This window comes from Onychomys torridus, chromosome 17 (genome assembly GCF_903995425.1).
Source record: "Onychomys torridus chromosome 17, mOncTor1.1, whole genome shotgun sequence".
NCBI classification, from domain to species: Eukaryota; Metazoa; Chordata; class Mammalia; order Rodentia; family Cricetidae; genus Onychomys; species Onychomys torridus.
The window spans coordinates 62,350,453-62,372,439 of NC_050459.1; the positions used below are offsets into that span (position 1 = coordinate 62,350,453).

The following is a 21,987-nucleotide window of genomic DNA, read 5'->3' on the forward strand; positions in this document are numbered from 1 at the left end:
TCCCACTCCATGCTGCAATGAAAGGTCCCCTCCCCTTTCTGTTCCCCACCAAGTCCCTGCATGAGATGGGGTCTCTGACTCCTGGCCTCAGGATCCTCCAGCTGGAGCCTTCTCAGAGTGGACACTGTCACCTCAGTAGCCAAGCTGCCTCCACCTCCATGTGCTGGGATGACAGGTGTAAACCACTCTGATCTAGGGATGGAACTCTGTGTGTACCAGGCAAGGGCAGCAGCAAATGAGCTACATGCCTATCCCATTTTCTACTTTTCAAGACAGTCTTATGTAGCCCAGGCTAACCTCAAGCTTACCAGGACCCCAACTCTTTTAAAGACGGTCTTGCTAGGTGGCAGTGCAGGCAGATCTCTGAGTTCAAGGCCAGCCTGGTCTACAAGGCGAGTTCCAGGACAGCGAGGGAGGGAGGGAGGGGGAGGAGAAAGAGAGAGAGAGAGAGAGACAGGGAGGGAGGGAGGGAGGGAGAGGGAGAGGGAGAGGGAGAGGGAGAGGGAGAGGGAGAGAGAGAGAAAGAAAGAAACCCTGTCTTGGAAGAAAACAAACCAAAAGATCCCCAAAGCAAAACAAGGGGCTTACTGTGTAGCCCTGGCTAGACTGGAACTCAACAAAACTCAATGATCTACCTGCCTCTGTCACCTGACTACTAGGATCTAAGGTGTGTGCCACAACTGCTGGCCCAGTCTGAAAATTTAAAATTTTCAATTATAGGTCAGGCAGTGGTGCACACCTTTAATTCCAGGTTTCAGGAGGCATCTCTGTGAGTTCAAAGCCAGCATGGTCTAGAGTTCTAGGACAGCCATATAGTGAAACCTTGTCTCAAAAAAAAAAACAAACAAAAAACAAAAACAAAAACAATTTTCTTCTTCTAGTTATTGTGTGCCTGTATGTAGGAGTCAGAGGTCAATGCGTTGGAGTTGGGTCTTTCCTATGTGTCCTAGAGATCAAACTCGGGTCACCAGGCTTGGCAAGCAGGCACCTCCATCATCTTTCCAAGCCCTAATTGGCTATTAAAAGTCCCAATGTACGAGCAAGGGGGAGGGTCAAGATAAAAATTAAAATGTCCAAATGAAAGCCCGCCCACTGGAAGGAGGCAGTTGGGCCACTGGCACGTATATTAGGAGGTTGTTGTTGGACTACACCCCTTCTTTTTTTTGGCTCCCCCATGATGCTCAGTCTCGGTAGTTAGGAAGGTGCTGGGGCCATCTGTGACCTTAGATGGAAACCTCTGGAATCTTGAGGCAGAGTCAGCCCAGGTCTACAATGCTCCCATGTAAGGTGAGGGTGAGGGTTCAGACCCCTGATCCCAAATGAAGATTCCAGCAGGGTGGTCTGTGCTTATGTCTCCAGCACTTCAAAGTTGGAGACAGGAGGATCCTGGGGCCCAGTGGCCAGGCAGCCTAGGAGGATGCCACAGATGGGGTTCTCTACAGGACTAGCATAGAGGGACACATATGTGAACACACATCCATCAGAATTTATTTATTTTTCTCCAGACAGGGTTTCTCCGTGTAGCTCTGGCTGTCCTGGAACTCACTCTGTAAATCAGGCTGGCCCTGGACTCTGAGTGCTGGGATAAATACCAAGGACAGGGGCTGGGGACCTGGTAGTCACTCAATTCCAGGATAGCCAGGGCTCTGCAGAGAGACCCTGTCTCAAAACCCCCAAACAAAGCCCAGAAGTGTTGATGGAAAGTGTAGAAAATCAAAGCGCAAAATTTTGTCAGAAAACTGCATCACCGGGGGGTGGGGGGTGGGGGTGGGAGGTGGGAGGTGGGGTGGTGGTGGGGTGGTGTTGGGGATTTAGCTCTGCAGTAGAGTGCTCGCCTAGCAAGCGCAAGGGCCAGGGTTCATAAAACTGCAACACCGAACTTCCTTCGTACGAGGAAAAGACGAGGAAGGAGTATAAGCGGCTGAAAAGGCAGTGGGGAAACAAAGTGGCAGACAGGCTTCCTGGAGCCATTCAAGGGTCAGGCCCACACTGTGCTTAGTCCTGTCCAGGGCAGGGGCTGTGGTCCCTGAGGGCATCTGGACTGAAGTACCACTGGCTGCAGGTAGGGGTGCCCTGGGCCTCTTCCCAGACTTCCTGGTTTACCAATGCTGCTTCTTTACTGGCCTGGGAGGAAAGTTCTAGCACCTGGCACATGATCCTGTGGGCAGAGAAAAGAGAATGGATAACTATGCCCGTGGCCATAACTCTAATGGTGATCTCAGAAAAACAAATGTTTTAAAAGACATTTATTTTGTTGTGTACAGCTTACCTGTGGAAGCCAAAGGACCACTTACAGAGGTCAGGTTTTGCCTAGGTCCTGGGGACTGAGAACTCAGGTCACCAGGCTTTATTTGAGGAGTGATCTCAGGACTTCTAATGGTGACTTTAGAAGTGAGCAAGGGATGTAAGGCAGGGCTCAATGTCTGCAAATTTGGGGCAAGTGTGTGTGTGTGTGTGCACATATGTGTGACTGTATATGTGCCCATATGTTGCTGGAGACAGAACCAGGGCCTTGTGCATACTGATCAAGACTGTGGCCCAGACTGACAGACCTGCGCTCCCAGGTTGTGTAGACAGGGTCTCACTCTACTGCTGGCATCAGCCAGCCTTGAATGCATGCCTTCATCCTCCTGCCTCAGACTCCTACTTATCTGGGACCTCGGTGGCATGTCCCCTATACCCTCAAAAGTAGGCAAATTTTATGTGAGGAGATCCTGTTGGAGCCAGGCTATTACCACACGGCCATGCCCTGTCTGTCCCTTTATGCAAGGCCAGGTGTCGTCAGACTTTAACAGCCCCTAGGTAAAGGAAGGCATGGGCCGGAGTGTGGATACTGGGTGCATCTGTACTGCTTAGGATACTGACAGGAAAACTGCTGGCCAGATAGTGGTCACAAGCACCAGAGAGACGTCCTCATCCTCTGCTCCATGTGAGTGGTGGCTCTCCTACCCTGTGGGACAACAGTTCTGGGTGTGGTGTGCTTCAGAGTCCCTGCAAAGTCCTTTAGGTATCACTTTGAATGCATTTAGCATTGTGAGAGCAGATGGAGCAAGGTTTTTTTTGGGGTGGCCAAAATGGCTTAGTGGGCAAAGCTTGCTGCCAAGCCTGCCTGATAATCTCAGTTTGATCCCTGGGACTCACACAGTGGAAAGAGAGAACAGATTCCCAAAGCTGTCTTCTGATCTCTACACTCATGCCTTTGCACGCATGTGCCCAAACACATAAAAATAAATATTAAAAAAAAAAAAATCCAAAACATGCTGGGAAGTGGTGGTGCACGCCTATAATCCCAGCACTCGGGAGGCAGAGGCAGGCAGAGGCATCCTACTGAGACTGTATCTGGTAGTGTTTAACATGTGTTGAGAACTGTCTGTCCCCTGGTGACCCCGCGCTGCAGTCTAGGGCATGACAGTGAGTGTGGGATGTTTCCCAGCCCATGCTGGTCTCAGGTCTCTATTGTCCCCAACCCTACTCTGCTGGACTCTGGCACGGTGTGAATCTGGCTCCACTGCACTCAAGGCTCCACTAACTCAGAGCTCAGAAGCAGCTCAGAAACCGAACAGTGACCGCCAGCCACTAAGGCAGCAGTGGCACAGCCTGGTCACTTTGGCAGTGTGGTGGCTGTGAGGTACTCACAGCAGAGGCCCCAAAAGCTGGCTGTCCAGACAGAACCAGCCTTCACCTGAGATACCAGCTGGGTGGGGTTCCATCCCCAGCACCCCAACTGAAAACGAAGGAAGGATGGAGATAGGAGGGGAGAGGGAGGTGCACCCCACACCTGTGGAGTTCCAGGTCCTTCTTGGTGGTCAAGTCCCTGAGCTCCTCCAGCAGGCACAGCACTTGTGCACTGGCATCCTCCGGCACCTGTGCAGTGGAGTCCTGGGAGCAGATGCCCAGCTCGCTCAGGAGCTGCAGGGTGGTCCTCAGGGCTGGCTGCAGATCATCTGTGGAGACACAGGCTGTCAGGAGGACTCTGGCACCCAAAGCGATAGCTGTTCGTGCTGTGTGGAGTTGGCTCTTCTCAGGGAATGGGAGCAAAGGGAGGGATCCCAGCAGACCTCACTTGTCCCTGGCGAGTGTTAGTGCCAAGGGCACACTGATAAGGGAAAGTCAGTGCTGAGTGTCCAAGTGGTACTTGTGTGACAGCTGCCCAGCAGGGCTCCCTAGGGGGCGAGGGAGCTGCCGCTCTGCTCTCACCCCCTTCTTGCGGGCCGTAAGGGTGTTACAGAGATTCAGCTGTGTATTAAAGCCATACTAGAAATTTCAAGGCATTCTTCTCAGTGGGAAGCCATTTATCAGGGAATATTTGGTGTTACTCAGCTTTAGTATTCAGCTGCTCCTCATTATAAATTTCTTGTCCTCCTAATGCCCATAGAATGTGTATGTGTGAGCATCCTGTCACTACTTGGATAAGGTCCCACAGGCAGGGCCGTCTGCCTCTGAGCTCCCTTCTCCCTTTTTAGCATTTGAATTGGGTATCTGCCTTTTGTAAATATCCCCTTTTAGCTACATTCAAAGATAGGGCCAGCTCCATACACAGCACCAAAGGACAAGTGAGGAACAGAAGAGCTACCAGAGCACCTGCTAGACACCTGAAGCCCCGGAACTAAGGTAAAAGTCCTGTCCTTTGGAGGCTCCTAGATGCAGAGCTTTGTTTCTTGTGCAGATGAAGCTCAGACCATCCCTTGCCTTCAGGCCTAGTGGCTTTCCAGAGCAACTGACTGAGAACAAAGGATGCTTTTGCATATCCACGTGAGGTAAAGAGCGAGGCAGATTTCCTGGTGGCATTGAGTGGTGTGGCAAGAAGAAAAAGAACAAGACAGTTTCTCTGGAGAGGGTAGACAGAACCATGTGGCCAGAGAGAAGAGAAGACAGATCTCTTGTAGAGTTTTCTGAGAGCCAGGAGTCAAGAGCCAGGAAGGCGAGATGGAGGACGAAGGGATGGAAGGGATGGAGGGTGAAGATGAGGTCAAGAGCACAGGAGCTTACTACACTGTGAGGACAGGAAAAGTGGGCACAGAGGAGCTGAGTGTGAGGACAGGGCTGAAGCTGTAGAGACAGAATTTTGTCACAGAGGAGTAAAGTCAATGGACAAAAGAGCTTGGTGTATCTAGACTCATTCCTGCACTGTTGGTAGCGTCTCTCCTGGGAAGGAAATTAAGAAGCTGGACCTCAAAATTTCTGAAACCCTCTGTCGTCCTACTGTGCGCTGACAAGCAGGATGCACCTGCCAGATGTGGACTTGCACTTCCTGGTCTCCAGATCCAAACACATGAGAGTCTGGCATCTGCAGCAGCTGTGAGAGGTTGTGGTGTTCTGACAGCCACAAGTGTCCCAGGCACAGGCCTGCACCGCATGTAACCAAGCCTGGGCCAAGAGGGTTAAAGCACTGGCTCCCTGCAGTGACGGCAGTGCTTACAGATTGCTGCTGTCCTCACCTCCCAGTTGGGGAGCAGGTTTGTGCTGGGTACAGCAGGTCAGCTGTGGGCAGTTTGGTAGGAGGATGGCTGCAGGCTCCAGGCCAACACTGTGCCACTTTGTAGCTCAGGCTGGCCTGAACTCATAGCCTCCCAAGTGTCAGACAATAAGTGTAGGCCACTGTACCTTTTCCTTTGTTATGTAGCCCAGGCTGAACAAACCCTATGCAGCTAACAGGTCCCCATGAGGACGTTTGCTCCAGAGAATCCCCCAAATACATACATCAGTGACCTCCCCAATACCCCCACCCTGTTGGCAGGGTCCAGGACTCAGGGCCAGTAGGTAGGTGCCCCAACACTATCCTGCCGTGAAGTAGGCAGCTTGGGGTTGGAATCCCTGACTCAGTTGCCTGTGCCCTACCCATGCTGGGCAGGACACAGGTTCCAACACCACCCCAGGGAGGTTGCACTAGAATATAGTGCGTGTGAGCCTTGGGGCTCCTTCCTGCTGTGGTAATGCCACATAGCAAGGCTGTTCCTACCTAGGAGCTCCTGTCCACTTCCCTGCATGTGGATGGCCTGCATGGGCAGCTCATGTCGAGTGGTGTCCAAGGCTGTGGCCAATGTCTTGTATTGCTCCTTGAAGTGCTCTGCTAGGGCTTGGAAAGGGCCCAGCACTTCCATCTGCAGGCCGAAGGGGACACTATAAGACACACTGTGCTCACCCACATGAAGGAACTATCTGCATGCAGGAAGTAATGGGCCTTGCATATGCTGAGCCCTGCAGGCCTCCAGCCTCAAGGGCCAGCCTCTAGCCCCAGGTTTCCTGGCCACAGGAAAGTCACAAGGTTGGAGGCTGGCTGAGCCATCTTGTCCAGGTAATAGGATCCCCTTTGACCTGTCCTGGATAGGATACTGTTGCCGTGTTAAGCACCAGGGTGGGATGGCAGCTGATATTCCTGCCATCAGCTGGCAGGTGCCAAGGATTCTGCACATCTTGTGGCAGACACAGGTGTCCATACAGTCTATGCTAACATCAGGAGTCTAAGCAGAGTGGGCAGAATGCAAGAGGTGACACCCTCATCTTTGCTCCCCCAGGCACCTGGGGCTTCAGGAGCATCTCAGACCCACCTGGGCATCCAGGCTGGCAGCCAGCTCCTGGTGCTTCTGCCGGAGCAGCAGCTGGCGCCGCAGCTCCAGCACCCGCCCCTGTAGCCTCTCCTTCTCTCGGCACATGGCTGCCAAGTCCTTCTCAGCCTTCTCCTCCAGCAGAGCCAGGTTCTCTTCTACCTGTGGGTGCAAGGCCACCTTAGGTGGGGAGGGGGAGATGGCAGACGACACACTGGTGCTCACGAGGGCCAGCGAAGCTCACCTTCACAGACAGCAGGGTCAGCAGCAGTGTCTGTGACTCCATCATGTCCATGGTCTGCTGCAGATCCTGCAGGGGTCCAGCTGTTCAGTTCCCAGTGAGCCATGTTGACCTGGCTCTTCCAGACACAGCAGAACCCCCAATCTGTGTACTTTATAGGTTCAAACGGAACTAGTGTCCGAGGGGTTGGGGATGGAGCCAGGTCTCATCTTGCCCGGAAATTATATGGATGTTCCCCACTCAGTAGCTGGGCACACTGTCTTGAGCATGGACCCATAGGCACCACAGCCCTGGCCTCCATCCTGGAGGACTAGCTGCCGCTGCTCTGAAGCCTTTGCTGCTGGCAGTCAGACCCACCCACTGCCCGTTACCCCTATGCTCACCCGTCTCTTCTTGTGAAGGGTTCTCTTTCTCTGAGGGGTGGTGAAGGATGTCGACTCGGATTTCTCTGATGCTGTCCTGTCTAGCTGGGGAGGCTCTCTGAACATGCTTTTGTCTAAAATTGACCATTTCATTTATTTTAAAAAAGTCTTTCATTTGGCTTCTGGAAATGTAGTCCAGGTTGGCCTAAGACTCAATTCTCCTGCCCCAGCTACGGCCTCAAAGCTTGTGCCACCATAAGTGGCCAAGAACATAACAGGTGTCTAGACTCATGACTCAGACTATCACAAAAGGAAGATGTCACCCCCATCCCCACCACCCAGGCCCTCACACTGCTTACGATTAGAGTACTGCCTGGGTCACACCTGGGACCTCCACCTGCTGCTGTCACCCCGCCTGGGACCTGCCATCCCACCAGGCAGAAGAGAACGGACTCATACTGCCAGCTGAGAACCCACAGGGACCCACAGTCCTAGGCCTGGTGTGCATGAAAGGCACACACTCTCCTCACAGCAGTGAGTCAAACTGGCAACAAGGGCTTTCTACGGCTGGGACCATCCTTCCAAGCTCAGCCGCTGAGGGGCTAAAAGAAACCACTTACCATTGATGGCTGAAAGGTCTAGATCGAGTGGAGCTGTGCCATGCCCTTCCAGCATGGTGGACTGCAGGTTTCCTCTTCCCATCACCCGGCTGTCTTCTGCCCAAAGAATGCCAGTGTCATTGGGCCTGCACCTCTTGGTACAGTGCTGTTTGGGGCCCCCAGGACTGTCCCTTCCAGGGTGTGTGGGTGCTGGACTCTTGTGCCTGTGAGCTCCATGGCTGAGGTGAGGGGCCGCTCCTCAGTCCTCTTGTCCTTGTGCACAGACTAACAGAACTGTGAGCTCACTAAGCCTCTTCAAATGCCTTGTTTTAGGAAGTTATTTACTGTGGTAAGTGAGACTGTTGTGGACTCAGTCCTTCCAGGCTGGTCCTAGGGACTGGACTCAGGGCACCAGGCAAGCAGCCAGCGCCTTTACTGGCTGAGCATTTCACGGGGTGGTGGGGTGGGAGAAATCTTTTTTATTCAAGATTCAGTTTTTTGCCAGGTGGTGGCGAACACCTTTAATACTAGCACTTGGGAGGCAGAGGCAGGCAGATCTCTGCGAGTTCAAGGCCAGCCTGGTGTATAGAGCTAGTTCCAGGACAGCCAGGGCTACAGAAAGAAACACTGTCTTGAAATACAAACAAAAAGATTTACCCTCCCCTTTTTTCTAAGATTTTATTGATTAGATAGTGTTCTGCCTGCATGTATCCCTGCAGGCCAGAAGAGGGCGCGAGATCTCATTATAGATAGTTGTGAGCTGCCATGTGGGTGTTATGAATTGAACTTGGGTCCTCTGTCAGAGCGGCCAGTGTTCTTTGCCTCTGAGCCATCTCTCCAGCACCTAAGATCTGCTGAGCCTTCTCTCTAGTCCCAACAAATCTTTCCTCAGAAGAGCAAATTACTGCCAAGCATAATTCACCCATACCTTTACTCTAGCACTCAGGAGGCAAAGGCAGGTGGATCTCTGAGTTCCAGGACAGCCAGGGCCACACAGTGAGACCTTGTCTCAAAACCAGAGAAACCAACAACAACAACAACAACGACGACAACAAACCCTGTCAACTCCCCAGGCACAGGCATTCGAAACAGACTAAAGGGACCACGGGTACCATTAGGCTTAGTGTTTCTCCTTTGTAGTGCTGGAGATGGAGCCCTGCTGAGCATGTCCTGGGCTGATCATAACATACCCCCAAACCACGATTTGTAATTCCTGGAGATAAACAGAATCTGTTCAAAGTGGTAAGCCATGAGAGAGGCGGGCAGGGCTCTGTTTTGCTGCTTTACTCCACAGGACCACAGGGGCTAGCTACCGACTTCTGGAGCCATGAAGTCAGTAGCTCCCATGGTCAAGGCCCAACCCAGCACCCAGGAATTCAGAGCTGCCCCTCAGATGCAAGGCAACTTCTGAGCCAGTCTGGGCTACATGAGACCCTGGGTCAAAAACTGGGGGTGGGTTGGCTGGCCCAGCCCATAAAGGCGCTTCCTTGCTTGGCAAGCCTGATGATGGACTTGATCCCTGGAACTCACAGGAAGCTGGAAGGAGAGAACTCCACAGAGCTGTTCTCTGATGCCACATGTGCCAAGGTGCCAGGAAAAACTACCAATGATGACAAAATGAAATAAAATAAAAGTAGTTCCTCAACTTTGATACTGGCTAGCCAGGTCCTAGCCAGGGGTGTCCTGTGCACCATGGGCTCAACTAGCAGCTGAGGCTCCATTCACCAAAGGCCAAAATCCAGATAAAATGTCTGCATACACCCCTAACCAGTCATCGTCACTGTTAGATGAGCACCCTGTTTAAATCCAGGCAGGTCCTGGCCCCTGACTGGCCCAGCTTCAAACACAGCCCTCACTCAGTCACATGAGAAAATCCTAGCCAGACTGATATGTTGCTCTCATCCCCACCTGGAGAATTTTCTGTTGCTGTTTTTTGAGATAGGGTCTCATGGAGCCCAGGCTGGCTTCAATCTCCCCATGTGGCCAAGGATGAATGATCCTGAACTCTTGACCTTCCTATCTCTACCTCCTAAGTGCCCAGGTGTCAGGCACCCAGTGAGTTGTAGTTTCTGCAGTGTCCCTAAACCATCAGCAAGCAGCAGCTCCTGGCCAATCCCCACCTGCTCCCTGGATCTGCAAGTAGTTCCTTGGACATATGGCTGTGCCCTCAGACACACTGCCCCATGCTCCCACCATAAACACTTGAATCACGTCCTTTCTGACAGGACCCCTGGATGGTCAGTTTTCATTACCAGCCTGACACAATCGAGGATCACCTCGGAAGTGAGGGGTTGTCTGGATCAGGCTGGACTGTGGGCATGTCTGTGAGTGGACGTCTTGTTTGCTCTGGGGGAGGCCAGGCAGCTCCTTCCCTGGTGCCAGAGTCCCAACACCGACCCTGCAGCTGTGTCCCACCTTTGCTCCTTGGCAACGCGCTGGTCTTCCTTCCCTCAGGTGGCTTCCCAGCAGCTGATATAGAAACCTGTTATGGGAACAGTCAGAGGTCAGAGGGAAATGCAGGAGTCTTGATACTATGTATACAGGACAAGCAGGATTTGTTTAACGGGACAGTCACATTCATCAGAGGCGGGAAGTTAATGGCACATCTGTTGGACTGCCTTCAACACCCAGCCATCTCGATGGGCCTGTGCTGTGTGCTGGGGAGGTGCTGGCAAATGACTTCCTATGGCATTTCAAGATGTGCCTGTTTTCTATGCATGTTACTTTGGACTTCAGAGGACACCAAATTTCTACACTGGCACAAGTCTTCAACGCTTACAACAGCAACAGTCGGTGCCAGGCTGCCAGTTACCCCAGGTGAAGTAAGAAGGAGCGCAGTGGGGGCGATGTTGTGGTTCATGTCCTTCTCATTCACCACTGAAGCAGGGGACCTTCCCTAGGAAATAAAGATGCACCTGGGTGGAAGAGGAAACGTAAAACCTACTTGCAGAAACCACCCAAGCATATTCAGACTAGAGTGAAGAAGTTTGCCAAGTATGAGGGTCACTCTGGGCACCCAGGCTAGCCTCAGAGCCAGCAGGCTGCAGACTCCCAGCCTGTATAAGTGGTGCCAGCCAGGCTCTCAAGGGCATGAAAACAATCAGGTGTGAAGCACAGAGTGTTCTCTCACCTGCCTGACAGTGGGGCTCATGCTCACACTGGGACTGCTGTAGCCTTGGCTCCAGAACCTGGTGCCATCTCGATCCAAAGCTGCTTGTGCCTGTGCCCGCCCCTCAGACCCAAGCTGCATAGGGAGTACACAGGAGTAGAGACTGCATGCACTCAAGCAGATCTGGCCACCTGTCCTGGGGGACTCCAACAGCAGGTGCTGCAGAACGTTGTTTAAGATGTGTTACTTTTAAGTTGCATTTGTTTAACTCTGTGAAGCTGTGTTACTGTGCCTGTCTAAAACACCTGATGGTTTAATAAAGAACTGGCCAATAGCAAGGCAGGAGAAAGGATAGGCGGGGCTGGCAGGTAGAGAGATTATATAGAAGGAGAAATCTGGAGGAAGAAAGATCAAAGAATGAGTGAGGAAGGAGGACATCAGGAGCCACCCCGAGTAAGGGTAAGATTTACAGAAGTAAGAGAATGGAAAAAGCCCAGAGGCAAAAGGTAGACAGGCTAAGTTAAGAAAGCTGGCTAGAAACAAGCCAAGCTGAGGTCGGGCATTCATAATTAAGAAGCAGCCTCCATGTGTGATGTATTTGGGGCTGGGTGGTAGGCCCCCCAAAAGACCAAAGACCAACCCAACAACAAGCTGGGCTGTGGGACTCAGGGTCAGTCCATCTAAAGAGCCCATTGTGAAGTAACTGGAGGGAGTGTGACCAGTGAATTGAAGAGTTGGCTTAGTGGTTAAGAGCACTTGTTGCTCTTATGGAGGACCTGGATTCATCTCCCAGAACCCACATGGTAACTCCAGGGGATCTGATGCCCTCTTCTGACAGGTTGGCCGGAAGAGCTTGCCTAGCATGTGTGAACCTTACAACTTCAGCACCAGGAGCAAAAAACAAGAAGTTGGGCCAGTGGGAAAAGGTGCTTGCCACCAAGCCTGACAGACCAAGTTTGATCTGCAGGACCCCTGTGGTAAAGGGTGAGAATCTATTCCCACAATTCGTCCTGACAGCCATGTTGGCCTGAACCCTGCTCCTAATGAGTAAAAATACAGGTTTTAAAAAGTCGCCATGAATGTCATGATTCGTACACTCAATGCTAATTAAAATGTTTCAATAGCACACCCTTAGCCATTCCAGACTGAGGACAGCACGTGCTGAAGCCAGATGCCATCCTCACACATCACACATGAGAGCCTACGGGAGCCCAAGAAGAGCCACATGCCAAGGAAGGACACTGGTGCAGCAGTCCATGCAGTTGACCCCCAGGCTGTGGCACAGGGAAGGCCTATGTTCCATCCTCACCATGACACAGGCCTGTGCACATACCTGATTATTGTGGGATAATCTTTTTGTGCACTGTGGAGATGTGTCTCTGCGTAAGGTGCCTTCTGATTGGTGTAATAAAGAGCTGAATGGCCAATAGCTATGCAGGAGAGAATGGGTGGGACTTCCGGGAAGAGGGGAACTCGGGAAGAATCTGAGCCTCTCAAGATTAAGCCAGTGAGACTCTGAGGGAGTCAGATATACAGTATGGAGAAGAGTTAATGAGCCATGTGGCAGAATGTAGATGAATACAAACTGGTTAATTTAAGTTTTAAGAGCTAGTTGGGAACAAGCCAAGCTTTCATAATTAATAAGATGTCTCTATGTCATTATTTGGAAACTGGTGGTCTAAAGAAAGTATGACAACATGTGACCAACAATCAGGGGTTGGATGTGGTGGCTGCTGTCTTTAATTCTAGCTTTTAGGAGGCAGAGGGAGGTAGATCTCTGTGAGTGCCAGGCCAGGCAGGGATATGTAGAGAGACACTGTCTAAATAAAAAAAAGAAACAACAACAAATACTTTTGATTTGAAAACAAATCTAGAACTTCTGCTTCTTGACATGAGAATTGCTAGCTACAGCTGGCCACAACTGGCCACAGAGGCCAGCTACAGAAAACCCCAGGACTCAGTAGTGTGAAAATGTCTGACTCAGAAAATATTTGAACAGACAAGTACACATGATGTGAGAATTTAATGACCTACAAGTGGGGCTGTGAAGACACTCGGAGGGTCTGAGCTGTCGTCACTCAGAAAGCCTGAGTTTGAATCCCCAGCACCTATAAAAACAAATCCTGGAATGGTGTGGGAGCCTTTAACCCGGACAAGGGATGAGGGACACAAAAGGATCCTGAGAGCTGGTAGTTCAGCAAGCCCTGTCACAAGAGGAAAACACCCAATATTTCACTCTGGCATGCATATGTGCACACGTGGTTGTACAAACACACACACACACACACACACACACACACACACACACACACACACACACACACGGAAAAGGACAAGCAACCAATGTAGAGCAATGTCCACCATCAACTGACTTGGTGATGCCCACAGAAGCCGGAGCACATCCCCAGGACCTCCCTGGAGTGTGCCTGGAGAAATGTGAAATGGTGTGGTAGTTTGAATTACCACCGGACAGGTTTTGGTGATGCCAAACACGTGTCCCCTGTGAGCCAGCTTCTGGAGGAATGGAAACATACAATATGGGCCGAGCACCCCTTATCTGAAACCTGAAATCTGAAACTTGAGAACACTGAATTTCAGATCCAGGCACTCACCTGCCCCACACTCAGGGAACTGGCTGCTCAACCGGAAGTGGCTTTACTCAGGATAAGAGATGAGATCCTCCAAGAATCCTCAACCTGTGAGAGAACTCCACCCTGGATCAGCCCTTGAGAACCCTTCAACCATAGGAGAAAACAGCAGGCCAATGTGACCATGACAGTAGACACTCAAGACTAGCCAGATCCAGGGGCCACCTGCTGGGGTACCAGAACCAAAATGCCTTGTGTAGACACAGAGGGGCGCTGTGGCCAAGCCTTCAAGGCAGCAACAGAATGAATGGAAGCAGGGATAAATAGCTTGGGGAAGCTGCCTGCAGGGTGATGTGACAATCTCTTCCCTCAAGCCAGACTTCCAGTCACAGACCCAGGAATCCTGGGAACCCTCATCCGCTTCCAAGGGCACAGGCCAGGCAAAGGAGAACATAACATTCGGATTATCATAAACCAGATTAGGAGCAGGGAATGACCTTGTCGTGCTCAGCAGTATGCCCTGACCTTAACAGATAATAGGAACCTGATTGTGCTCCAGGGATGAGGTGTTGCCACAGGGATGAACCTGCAGCTGACTGAACTCTGCAGAGCATTCCCTGACCTGAATGTGTTTCCCTCATTCTCGCTCAGCACTGAAGCCTTTGGAGTGCTGAGGACATGTGCGGGGTGCCAGGAAGACTTGCCAGCTTTGCTTACTGACGGCTACAAATAATACCTAAGAAGTTGCAGAAGTGAAGGCCACTGAAGTTAGACATTTCACACCATTCTGAGTGGGATGGCAAAATCCCCCATGCCAGCTGTGTCTGTGACCTTCACCAAATGCCCACTGTCAGTGCCCATCTCTTTGGAGCCACCTGGGTTATGGAGGGAATAGTGCTGGAGGACAGACTTGACAGAAGAGACCCCACAAGCAAAAGGGGCAGAGAAGGAGGAGGCAGAGGCCCAGGACTCGGAGACCGACTAACACTGATCCAACTCTGGCCAGAGACTCGTGACTGTGCCCCAGGCCTGGAGGCTTCGAAGGCATCTGGCAAAGGCCCTCCAAGGTGCCCTCCATTCCCACCCACTCACAGCGGCTCCGGGAGTAAAGGACTCCATTACCTTCTTCGTTTTCTTCTCATAATCCAGGTATCTGGACTCAATCACTCTTCCTCCTGCAGACAACAGTGTTTGTCATGGAACAGACACTGCATCATGAAGACAGCATGACCAGGACCCCACAATGGAGAGCCGGGGCCACTGGCCTCCATGCTCAGTGACAGGGAAGTACCAGCCCTTCTGCTCTTTCACCCCCCCCTATGCACAGGGTAGTTACTGCATGTAGAAACCTTCATAGGACACTTAAGTGTTTACAAGACATTTGTAGAACACCTCTTGTATGTGAGTCCTTGGAGTAGGAACAAATTTTCAAGAAAGAGCAAAGACAGAAGCATTCCAGAAAGCGAAAGCCAGGGGCCAGTGGGTGGCTCATTGGTTAGAGGCTTGCCACCAAGCCTGATGACCTCACTCGGATCCCAGGACCCACATGGTAGAAGGGGAAATGACTCCCAAGAGCTGTCCTCTGACCTCTACGTGTGCAGCCCTCACCTCAAGCAAATACGTGTAATTTAAAAAGGAGCAGGAGAGGTGGCTCTGTGGGTGAGCGCTTGCTGCTCCTGCAGAGGACTGGTGTTCCCAGCATCACATGGAGGCCCACAACTGTTTGTAACAGCAGTTCGGGGGGAGTCAATGTTCTCTCTGGTGTCCAAAAGCATCTCTGTTCATGTGCACATGACCCCTCCCACCCACCCCAAAACAAAACAAAGCAACAACAAAAACCCCACACCTGGGGGCGGACCCTCCCTGGGGGCGCCCATCTCTGTTTTATGCTTGGCTCACTGCTGAGGTCTTGCTTTTCCCACCTTCCTATTTTTTAAATCAGGAGAGACTAAAGATGCATTCCTGTAACGCTAAATGATACCATCTTGATGGAGTAGCCGTGCTGGGAAGAGGCTCTGAGAGCACAGATAAAGAGTTGAAAGGCCAAGTGAGTGTTTGCCTGGGCTGGTACCAGGAAAAAGCTTGGAAAATGCAGCCCAGATATAGGACTCTGACCCTGGTTCAGTTTATCCCTGCTGAGCCTGCAGCCAAGACCAAAGGACCCAGTGGCCTGTGTGCCGGGCCGGATCTCAGGTCCTGCCTGCTGGCCGTGGAACACTCTAGACTCTCACCACAGCTGCACTTGGTTCTGCACCTCAGCCACCGTGCTCTCAATGAAGAAATGACAATAAAGCCGAAGAGAGGAGAGCCCCAGCAGCCCAGGAACAGGGACGCTAGTGCACAGGGCTCCTGCTTCCTGCGTGGTCAGTCCCTGTGTGGACTCTTTCCCACTGGGAGTGGGAGGTCTATGCCCGTGCTCTTTCCTCCTCCATCCACTTCTGCCTTTATCATGGTGGGACCCTCATGAGACTCACACAAATCCAGGCCCCCTTGGCGCTGGCTGAGCCTGGGCCCTCTGGCCTGGTCCAGTGTTAACAAACCAGGCAGCACCCAAACATGTCAGAGGTTACAAACAAGACTGCCAGGCTGGGAGCACTCAGTGGTTGTGCACTTGTCTAGCATATGTGAGGCCCTGGGCTCCATCCCCGAGACTAAACCCCCACCCCCACAAAGCCCCACCGGGACCAGTGATCACCGTCAACCCTGAGTGCCTGGGTTCAATCCATAGGACCCCTATGGAGCAAGGAGAGAAACAACTCCCCAATAATGTGTGACCCCACATGTATGCCATCCATGCTCCCACCACCCCAAGTATAATTCAGAACAGAAGAGAACAGAGCAGAGGAACATGAGGCTGAAGAGCACTTGCTGCTCTTCCAGGGACCTGAGTTTGGGCAGCTCCCCGTGTTTCTGGATGGAACTTGTGTCCCCAGCACATCTACCTACACCTTCTAAGGGACCTGCCTGACTGAGAGCCTGATGCCACTGCAGTCAAAGGGCACCTCAGTGACAAGGAGAACCCTGAGTCCCCAAAGGCATGGCACCGAGCAGTGAAAACCTCAGACTTGTTTCTGACCCCCACCCCAAAACCCCTTTCACGAACATTTATCATCCCAGTCCTCAGGAGTTTGAGGCAGGAACATCAGGAGTTGATAGGCAACCTGGGCACCACGAGACTTTCTCAGAAAACAGAGCTAGCAGGAAGGTTCAGCATGTAAGGTGCGTGCTGCCCAGCTGGATGTTCAATCCCTGGCCTTGCATGGTAGGACAAACAGACTCCCACAAGTTCCTCTGACTTTTATACTCACGATACGGCATGCACACCACTCCAAGGAGATAAACATATAATAAAAAATTAAACAATCAAAAAATGTTGCTGGGCGGTGGTGGCGCACGCCTTTAATCCCAGCACTTGGGAGGCAGAGGCAGGCGGATCTCTGTGAGTTCGAGGCCAGCCTGGTCTACAGAGCAAGATCCAGGAAAGGTGCAAAGCTACACAGAGAAACCCTGTCTCGAAAAACCAAAAATGTTAATGAGGATGAAACAAAACTTCCCTTAAAGCATTTACCTTGTACTCTCCTTCCCTTTGTCTTCTGGGCACCAGTGACTGCGGACTTCCTACAAGAGAGGAAAGAGAAATGTGTTCATCCAGCTGCAAGAGCTCTGCAGAGCGAGAGGCACCTTTTGCCAGCTGGAGCTGGGCAGTTCTTATGTGGCTTCTGGGGACCCAAACTCAGGTTGTCGGGCTTGTTCAGTGAGTAATGCCACAGCCCATCATGCCAAAATTCATCATCTTCATGATAGGACTGGACAGACAGCTCACAGGATAAGAGAGCTTGTGCTCTTGTAGAGGACTTGAGTTCAGTCCCCAGCACCCAGGTAAGTGGCTCACAACCACTCCAGCTCTGGGGATCCCAAACCTCTGCTGCATTTACATGAGCACACCTACATGCATGCAAGTTAAAAGCAGAGGTGGGGGCTTCTGGTGTTGGCTTCTCCCTGCAGCCTACAGATGGTTGGGCTTTACCTTGGGAAGCAGGGGAAGGAAGCATCTCTGGTGAGGCAAATCATACCATGGGGTGCGCCATGGACCTGGATTGCATGGAGGCTTGCAGCACCACCACAGGGCAGGTGCACCTGCTCTGCTCTCTCAGGGTGCCCTAGGGCCGCCCATCAGTCATGGAGGCGTCAGCAACATGGTCCTGTTCTGTGTCCCACCACCCCTCCTTTCAGAGCTGGAAGTCTGAGGTGTAGTGCTGGCTCAAAGGCTCCACCCACAGGCCTCTTCTCTTAGCACAGTTTAAATTTGATGTAGTGTGTGGTGCCCATGTGCCCTGACATGCACATGGAGGGCAGGGGATGACTTATGTACTTGGGTCTCTCCTTTCACCACACAGGACCTGGGAATCCCAAGGCCATGAGGCTTGGTAGCAAGCGCCTGCTGAGCTGTGACATACACCTGCTTGATGTTCACCCTGAATCAGAGGTGGCACAGAACGCCCTTTGCTGCACAAACTCACCCCTGCATAGAACTCCCTTTGCTGCACAAACTCACCCCTGCATAGAACTCCCTTTGCTGCACAAACTCACACCCCCCGGTATGTGACCCTCATCCTCCAGACTCCTAAGAAGCAAACACCTCACTGAGGGACCAAAGGGGAGTGCAGCAAGCCCTTTGGTGGCAACTATAGAGCTCCCTGAGGCCTGGGAAAAGGCCTATACTAGGATTAAAGGCATACCACCAAGTTGGATCACGTTTTTCTTAAAAACAACGACAACAAAAAACAAAGAAAGAAAGAAAAAGATTTATTTTATGTGTATAAAGTGTTGCCTGCATGTGTGTATACACACCATCATGGTAACATTTGTTAGATCAGGGTTACATCAAATATGGAAGGCAAAAATAATTATATTTCAATTATAATAGAGCTAGTGGGGGGCTGAAGAGATGCTCAGTGGCTAAGAGCACTGGCTGCTCTTGCAGAGGACTCAGGTTCAGTTCCCAGTGGCTCATGACTGCCTGTAACTCCAGTTCCAGGGGCATTGTTCTGGGCTTCATAGGCACCAAGCACGCACAGGGCGCATAACTGCCTCTGCCTTCTGAACACTGGGGTTAATGGTGTGTGTCATCATGTTAAATTAAAAATTAATTTGTGTGTGTGTGTGTGTGTGTGTGTGTGTGTGTGTGTACAAGCATGTCTGTCTGTGTGTATGCTATGATATGTGTAGGTGCCCACAGAAGCCAGAAGGAAGCATTAGGCGACATACTTGGACACACAAAACAAGTAAATAAAATACATGGCTAACAGACCTATAATTCAGGGATTTCTGTCTCACTGGCTTTGGTTATCACTTCTCTCTCCTGAATTCCTGCCTTCCTGACAACTTAGCCCTACTGGCCTCTATGGTATCACCTAGCTCCATAGGGCATGCATGAGTTGCTGAACACCATAGGCCAAGGTTTCCAAAGAAAGCTGCACCTCACTATCACACCTTCAACACGGTTGTCCCTAAGTGCGGAGTTGGAAGGGTACAGGTCCAAAGCCAAACAGTGGAATCTATTACAGTCCTCAGTATACAACATGAGGGTTCTTTTTGTTTTGTCGAGACAAGGTGTCTCTGTGTATGTAACAGCTTGGTTGTCCTGGAACTCACTCTGTAGACCAGACTGGCCTCGAACTCACAGAGATCCGCCTGCCTCTGCCCCAAGTGCTGGGATTAATGGCGTGCACCACCACTGCCCAGCTTACACCATAAGGTTTTTGTGACAAATTAATTTTAACGAGATCTTCAGCAACCCTGGTAAGACATATCTTTACTCTACCTTCCCCACAGCCTCCTCTGGTGGACAAAATCCTCATCTACATGTCTTCTCCTCTGCCTGTGCCATCATCAGCCCTGGCTCTCCACCACTCCCCTCACTAACCCCACCAAGGGGCTTTTGAGATTCTCCACAGACCTCCTGACTTAGCCTGTGATGACGCTGGAATAGCTCTTGTGACTCCTGGATTGGCAGGTGGGCCTTCCAGTCAGGACATCCAGAGCTACACAGGGAAATCCTGTCTTGAAATACCAATAAAGGGGCTGGGGATTTAGCTCAGTGGTAGAGCGCTTGCCTAGCAAGAGCAAGGCCCTGGGTTTGGTCCTCAGCTCCAGAAAAAAACAAAAACAAAAACAAAAAACAAACATACAAAAAAACCAATAAAGAAAGAAAATAATATTTCTTTAAAAAATTTTTGGTTTTGTTTTGTTTTTCAAGACAGAGTTTCTCTGTGTAGCTTTGCACTCTTCCTGGAACTCACTCTGTAGCCCAGGCTGGCCTCGAACTCAGAGATCCGCCTGGCTCTGCTGGGATTAAAGGCGTACGCCACCAGGGTAGGCTCTGTGGCTGGAGACTAGGATGGTTCAAACTAAGAGATTTGTCTGCCTCTGCCTTCTGAACACTGTGATTAATGGTGTGTGTCATCATGTTAAATTAAAAATTAATTTATGGGCTGGAGAGATGGCTCAGAGGTTAAGAGCACTGATTGCTCTTCCAGAGGACCTGAGTTCAATTCCCAGCAACCACATGGTGGTTCACAACCATCTGTAATAAGGTCTGGTGCCCTCTTCTGGTCATACATGCTGTATACATAATAAATAAATCTTTAAAAAAATTAATTTATATGTGTATGCTATATGTGTAGGTGCCCATTGAAGCCAGAAGGAAGCCTCAGGAAGCATCAGATCTGCTGGAGCAGGAGTTACAGGCAGTTGTGAGTATGGGTGCTGAGAACTGAACCCAGGTTCTCTGTAAGAGCAGTAAGTGTTCTTAACCACTGAGCCATCTCTCCAGTCCCTCTATTAGTTTTCTTCATACATTCTCTCTGTATCTCTTCTCTCTCACGTAAGATCTTACTGTTAGAATCCAGCCTCTGCTGGAATTGTGAGGCGTTCTAGCAGTGGGTCCAGGAGTGACAGAGCTGGGGTAAAGAAAGTTGGCCCAGCCTGAGTGTGGTGGTGGGCCTGGGTGTGGTGGTGCAAGCCTATAATCTGCAGAGGATCTTGTGAGGTCTCAAAGAACCCTGGGACAAGCGTCTACCTGAGGTGCCTGTTTAACTTATCAAAGGAGACACTGGCCACCAGGTTCTCCCAGAATCTCTCAGCTCTCAAGTACGTGTTACAGAGTCATCCTGGCTGGTTCACCCGGCCCCCTACCCTCCACCTCTCCAGCCCCTGAGCTTCCCTTCCCCCAGCTTCTTCTTTTACGTAACTCAGCCATTCTGCCACTTGGTTTGCTGGTTTCCAGGTGCTCTTTGCTCCTTCTCTCTTCCTCTCCCTCCACCCCCTCTCTCCTGCTGCTCAGGCTCAGTCTGGATTCTTCCAGATGCCACTGGCTGTGCTTTCCCTCATATCTACAATAAACCTGTTCTCGACCCTACCTTGGAGCAGCCACGTCCTCAGTTTTCATTCAGATCTCTGTGATCTGTGAGCTAGAGGCTAGCCTGGTCTCCGTTGGGAGTTCTGTGGCAGCCAGGGCTACCCGGGCTACACTGTCTCAAAGATAAAAAAAGAAAGCAAAGAAAACTGATTTCTCTGAGACAGGATCTCAGGTAACTCAGGCTGTCCTTGAACTCTGGACCCTCCGACCTCCTGAGCGCGGTGCTGCGGACAGGCCTGCTTCACTACTCCTGGTGCCGTCAGCATCAACCCGCCCAGCTGGAGGTTTTTATCAATTCCCAGATATTACTCTCAAGCAGTTATTTCGCAACTCCCCGACTCTTCCCCTGTCAGCGCTACAAAACTCCTTCCAGGGCAGAAGGAAACGGGAATTCTGAGAAGAAACGATCGCCGCTCCTCCAATACTTCCCAAGCTCGCTAGCAGGCTGAATCCCGGCGGGGCGGGACTGCAGAGAACTCTGCAGCCGGTGATGGTGGCGCACACTTGTACCGCACGCACTCGAAGCAGCCGGAGGATCTGGAGTGGCAGGCTATCTTTGGCTACAGAGTTCAAGCCAGCCTCGACATTAGAACAGAACAAGCCTCAGACAAAACCCAGGAGGTGGAGCGTGCCCCCAGACACCCGCCGCCGCCATCGAAGCCCGCGCCGCGTCTGGGAGCCCCGTCCGGGAGGGGCTCGGGATCCCCGACTCAGCTCGGCTACCCGTGGGCCCTGGCTCTGGCCAGCCCCGCGGTGCCCCTACATTCCGCCCTGCTGCGCCCCACTCACCCCGCGCTCCCCTCCGTGGACTCCGCCATTTTCCCGCCTTCCACTCAAAGGCAAGCTTCAGGGCCCCGCCCGCAAGGAGGCAGGGAGGACGGCGCCGCGCCGCGACCCGCCCGAGGGTGCGCTCGGCACGCAGCGTGCCCGGCGAGCGCCCAGCTCGCACTCGGCGGGTAGCGCCCAGGAAAGGGCGGTGTGGGAGGGCGTGGATTCAAGTGTCTGCTCAGAGGCGCCGGCTTCCGGCCACACTCCGGGCGCGCTATAAGCGAGCGGGCAGGGGGCGGGGCCGTCGCGGCGCCCCGCCTCTCCGCTCTACGGAGCTCGGGAACAGGAACGCACC

General features: G+C 51.8%; 1 protein-coding gene across 5 annotated transcripts; it reads right to left on the reverse strand.

The window, feature by feature from the left end:
• Positions 1 to 1,800: 1,800 nt before the first annotated feature.
• Positions 1,801 to 21,954, reverse strand: Haus8 (HAUS augmin like complex subunit 8). 5 transcript variants are annotated; one of them, XM_036166809.1, is made up of 11 exons: positions 21,654 to 21,954; positions 17,013 to 17,062; positions 14,567 to 14,619; positions 10,163 to 10,229; positions 7,769 to 7,861; positions 7,170 to 7,282; positions 6,790 to 6,855; positions 6,549 to 6,707; positions 5,960 to 6,101; positions 3,779 to 3,944; positions 1,801 to 2,158 (listed from the first exon to the last, which is right to left on the reverse strand). In XM_036166809.1, the coding sequence occupies exons 1-11, from the start codon at positions 21,680 to 21,682 to the stop codon at positions 1,996 to 1,998; spliced, it is 1,101 nt and encodes a 366-aa protein (XP_036022702.1). In that variant the 5' UTR covers positions 21,683 to 21,954; the 3' UTR covers positions 1,801 to 1,995. The 5 variants fall into 5 exon arrangements, with proteins under 5 accessions (XP_036022702.1, XP_036022701.1, XP_036022703.1 ...); XM_036166808.1 differs by having other exon boundaries at positions 7,769 to 7,864; positions 21,654 to 21,953; XM_036166810.1 differs by lacking the exons at positions 17,013 to 17,062; positions 21,654 to 21,954 and adding exons at positions 10,527 to 10,643; positions 13,469 to 13,591 and having other exon boundaries at positions 7,769 to 7,864; positions 14,567 to 14,621.
• Positions 21,955 to 21,987: the final 33 nt, after the last annotated feature.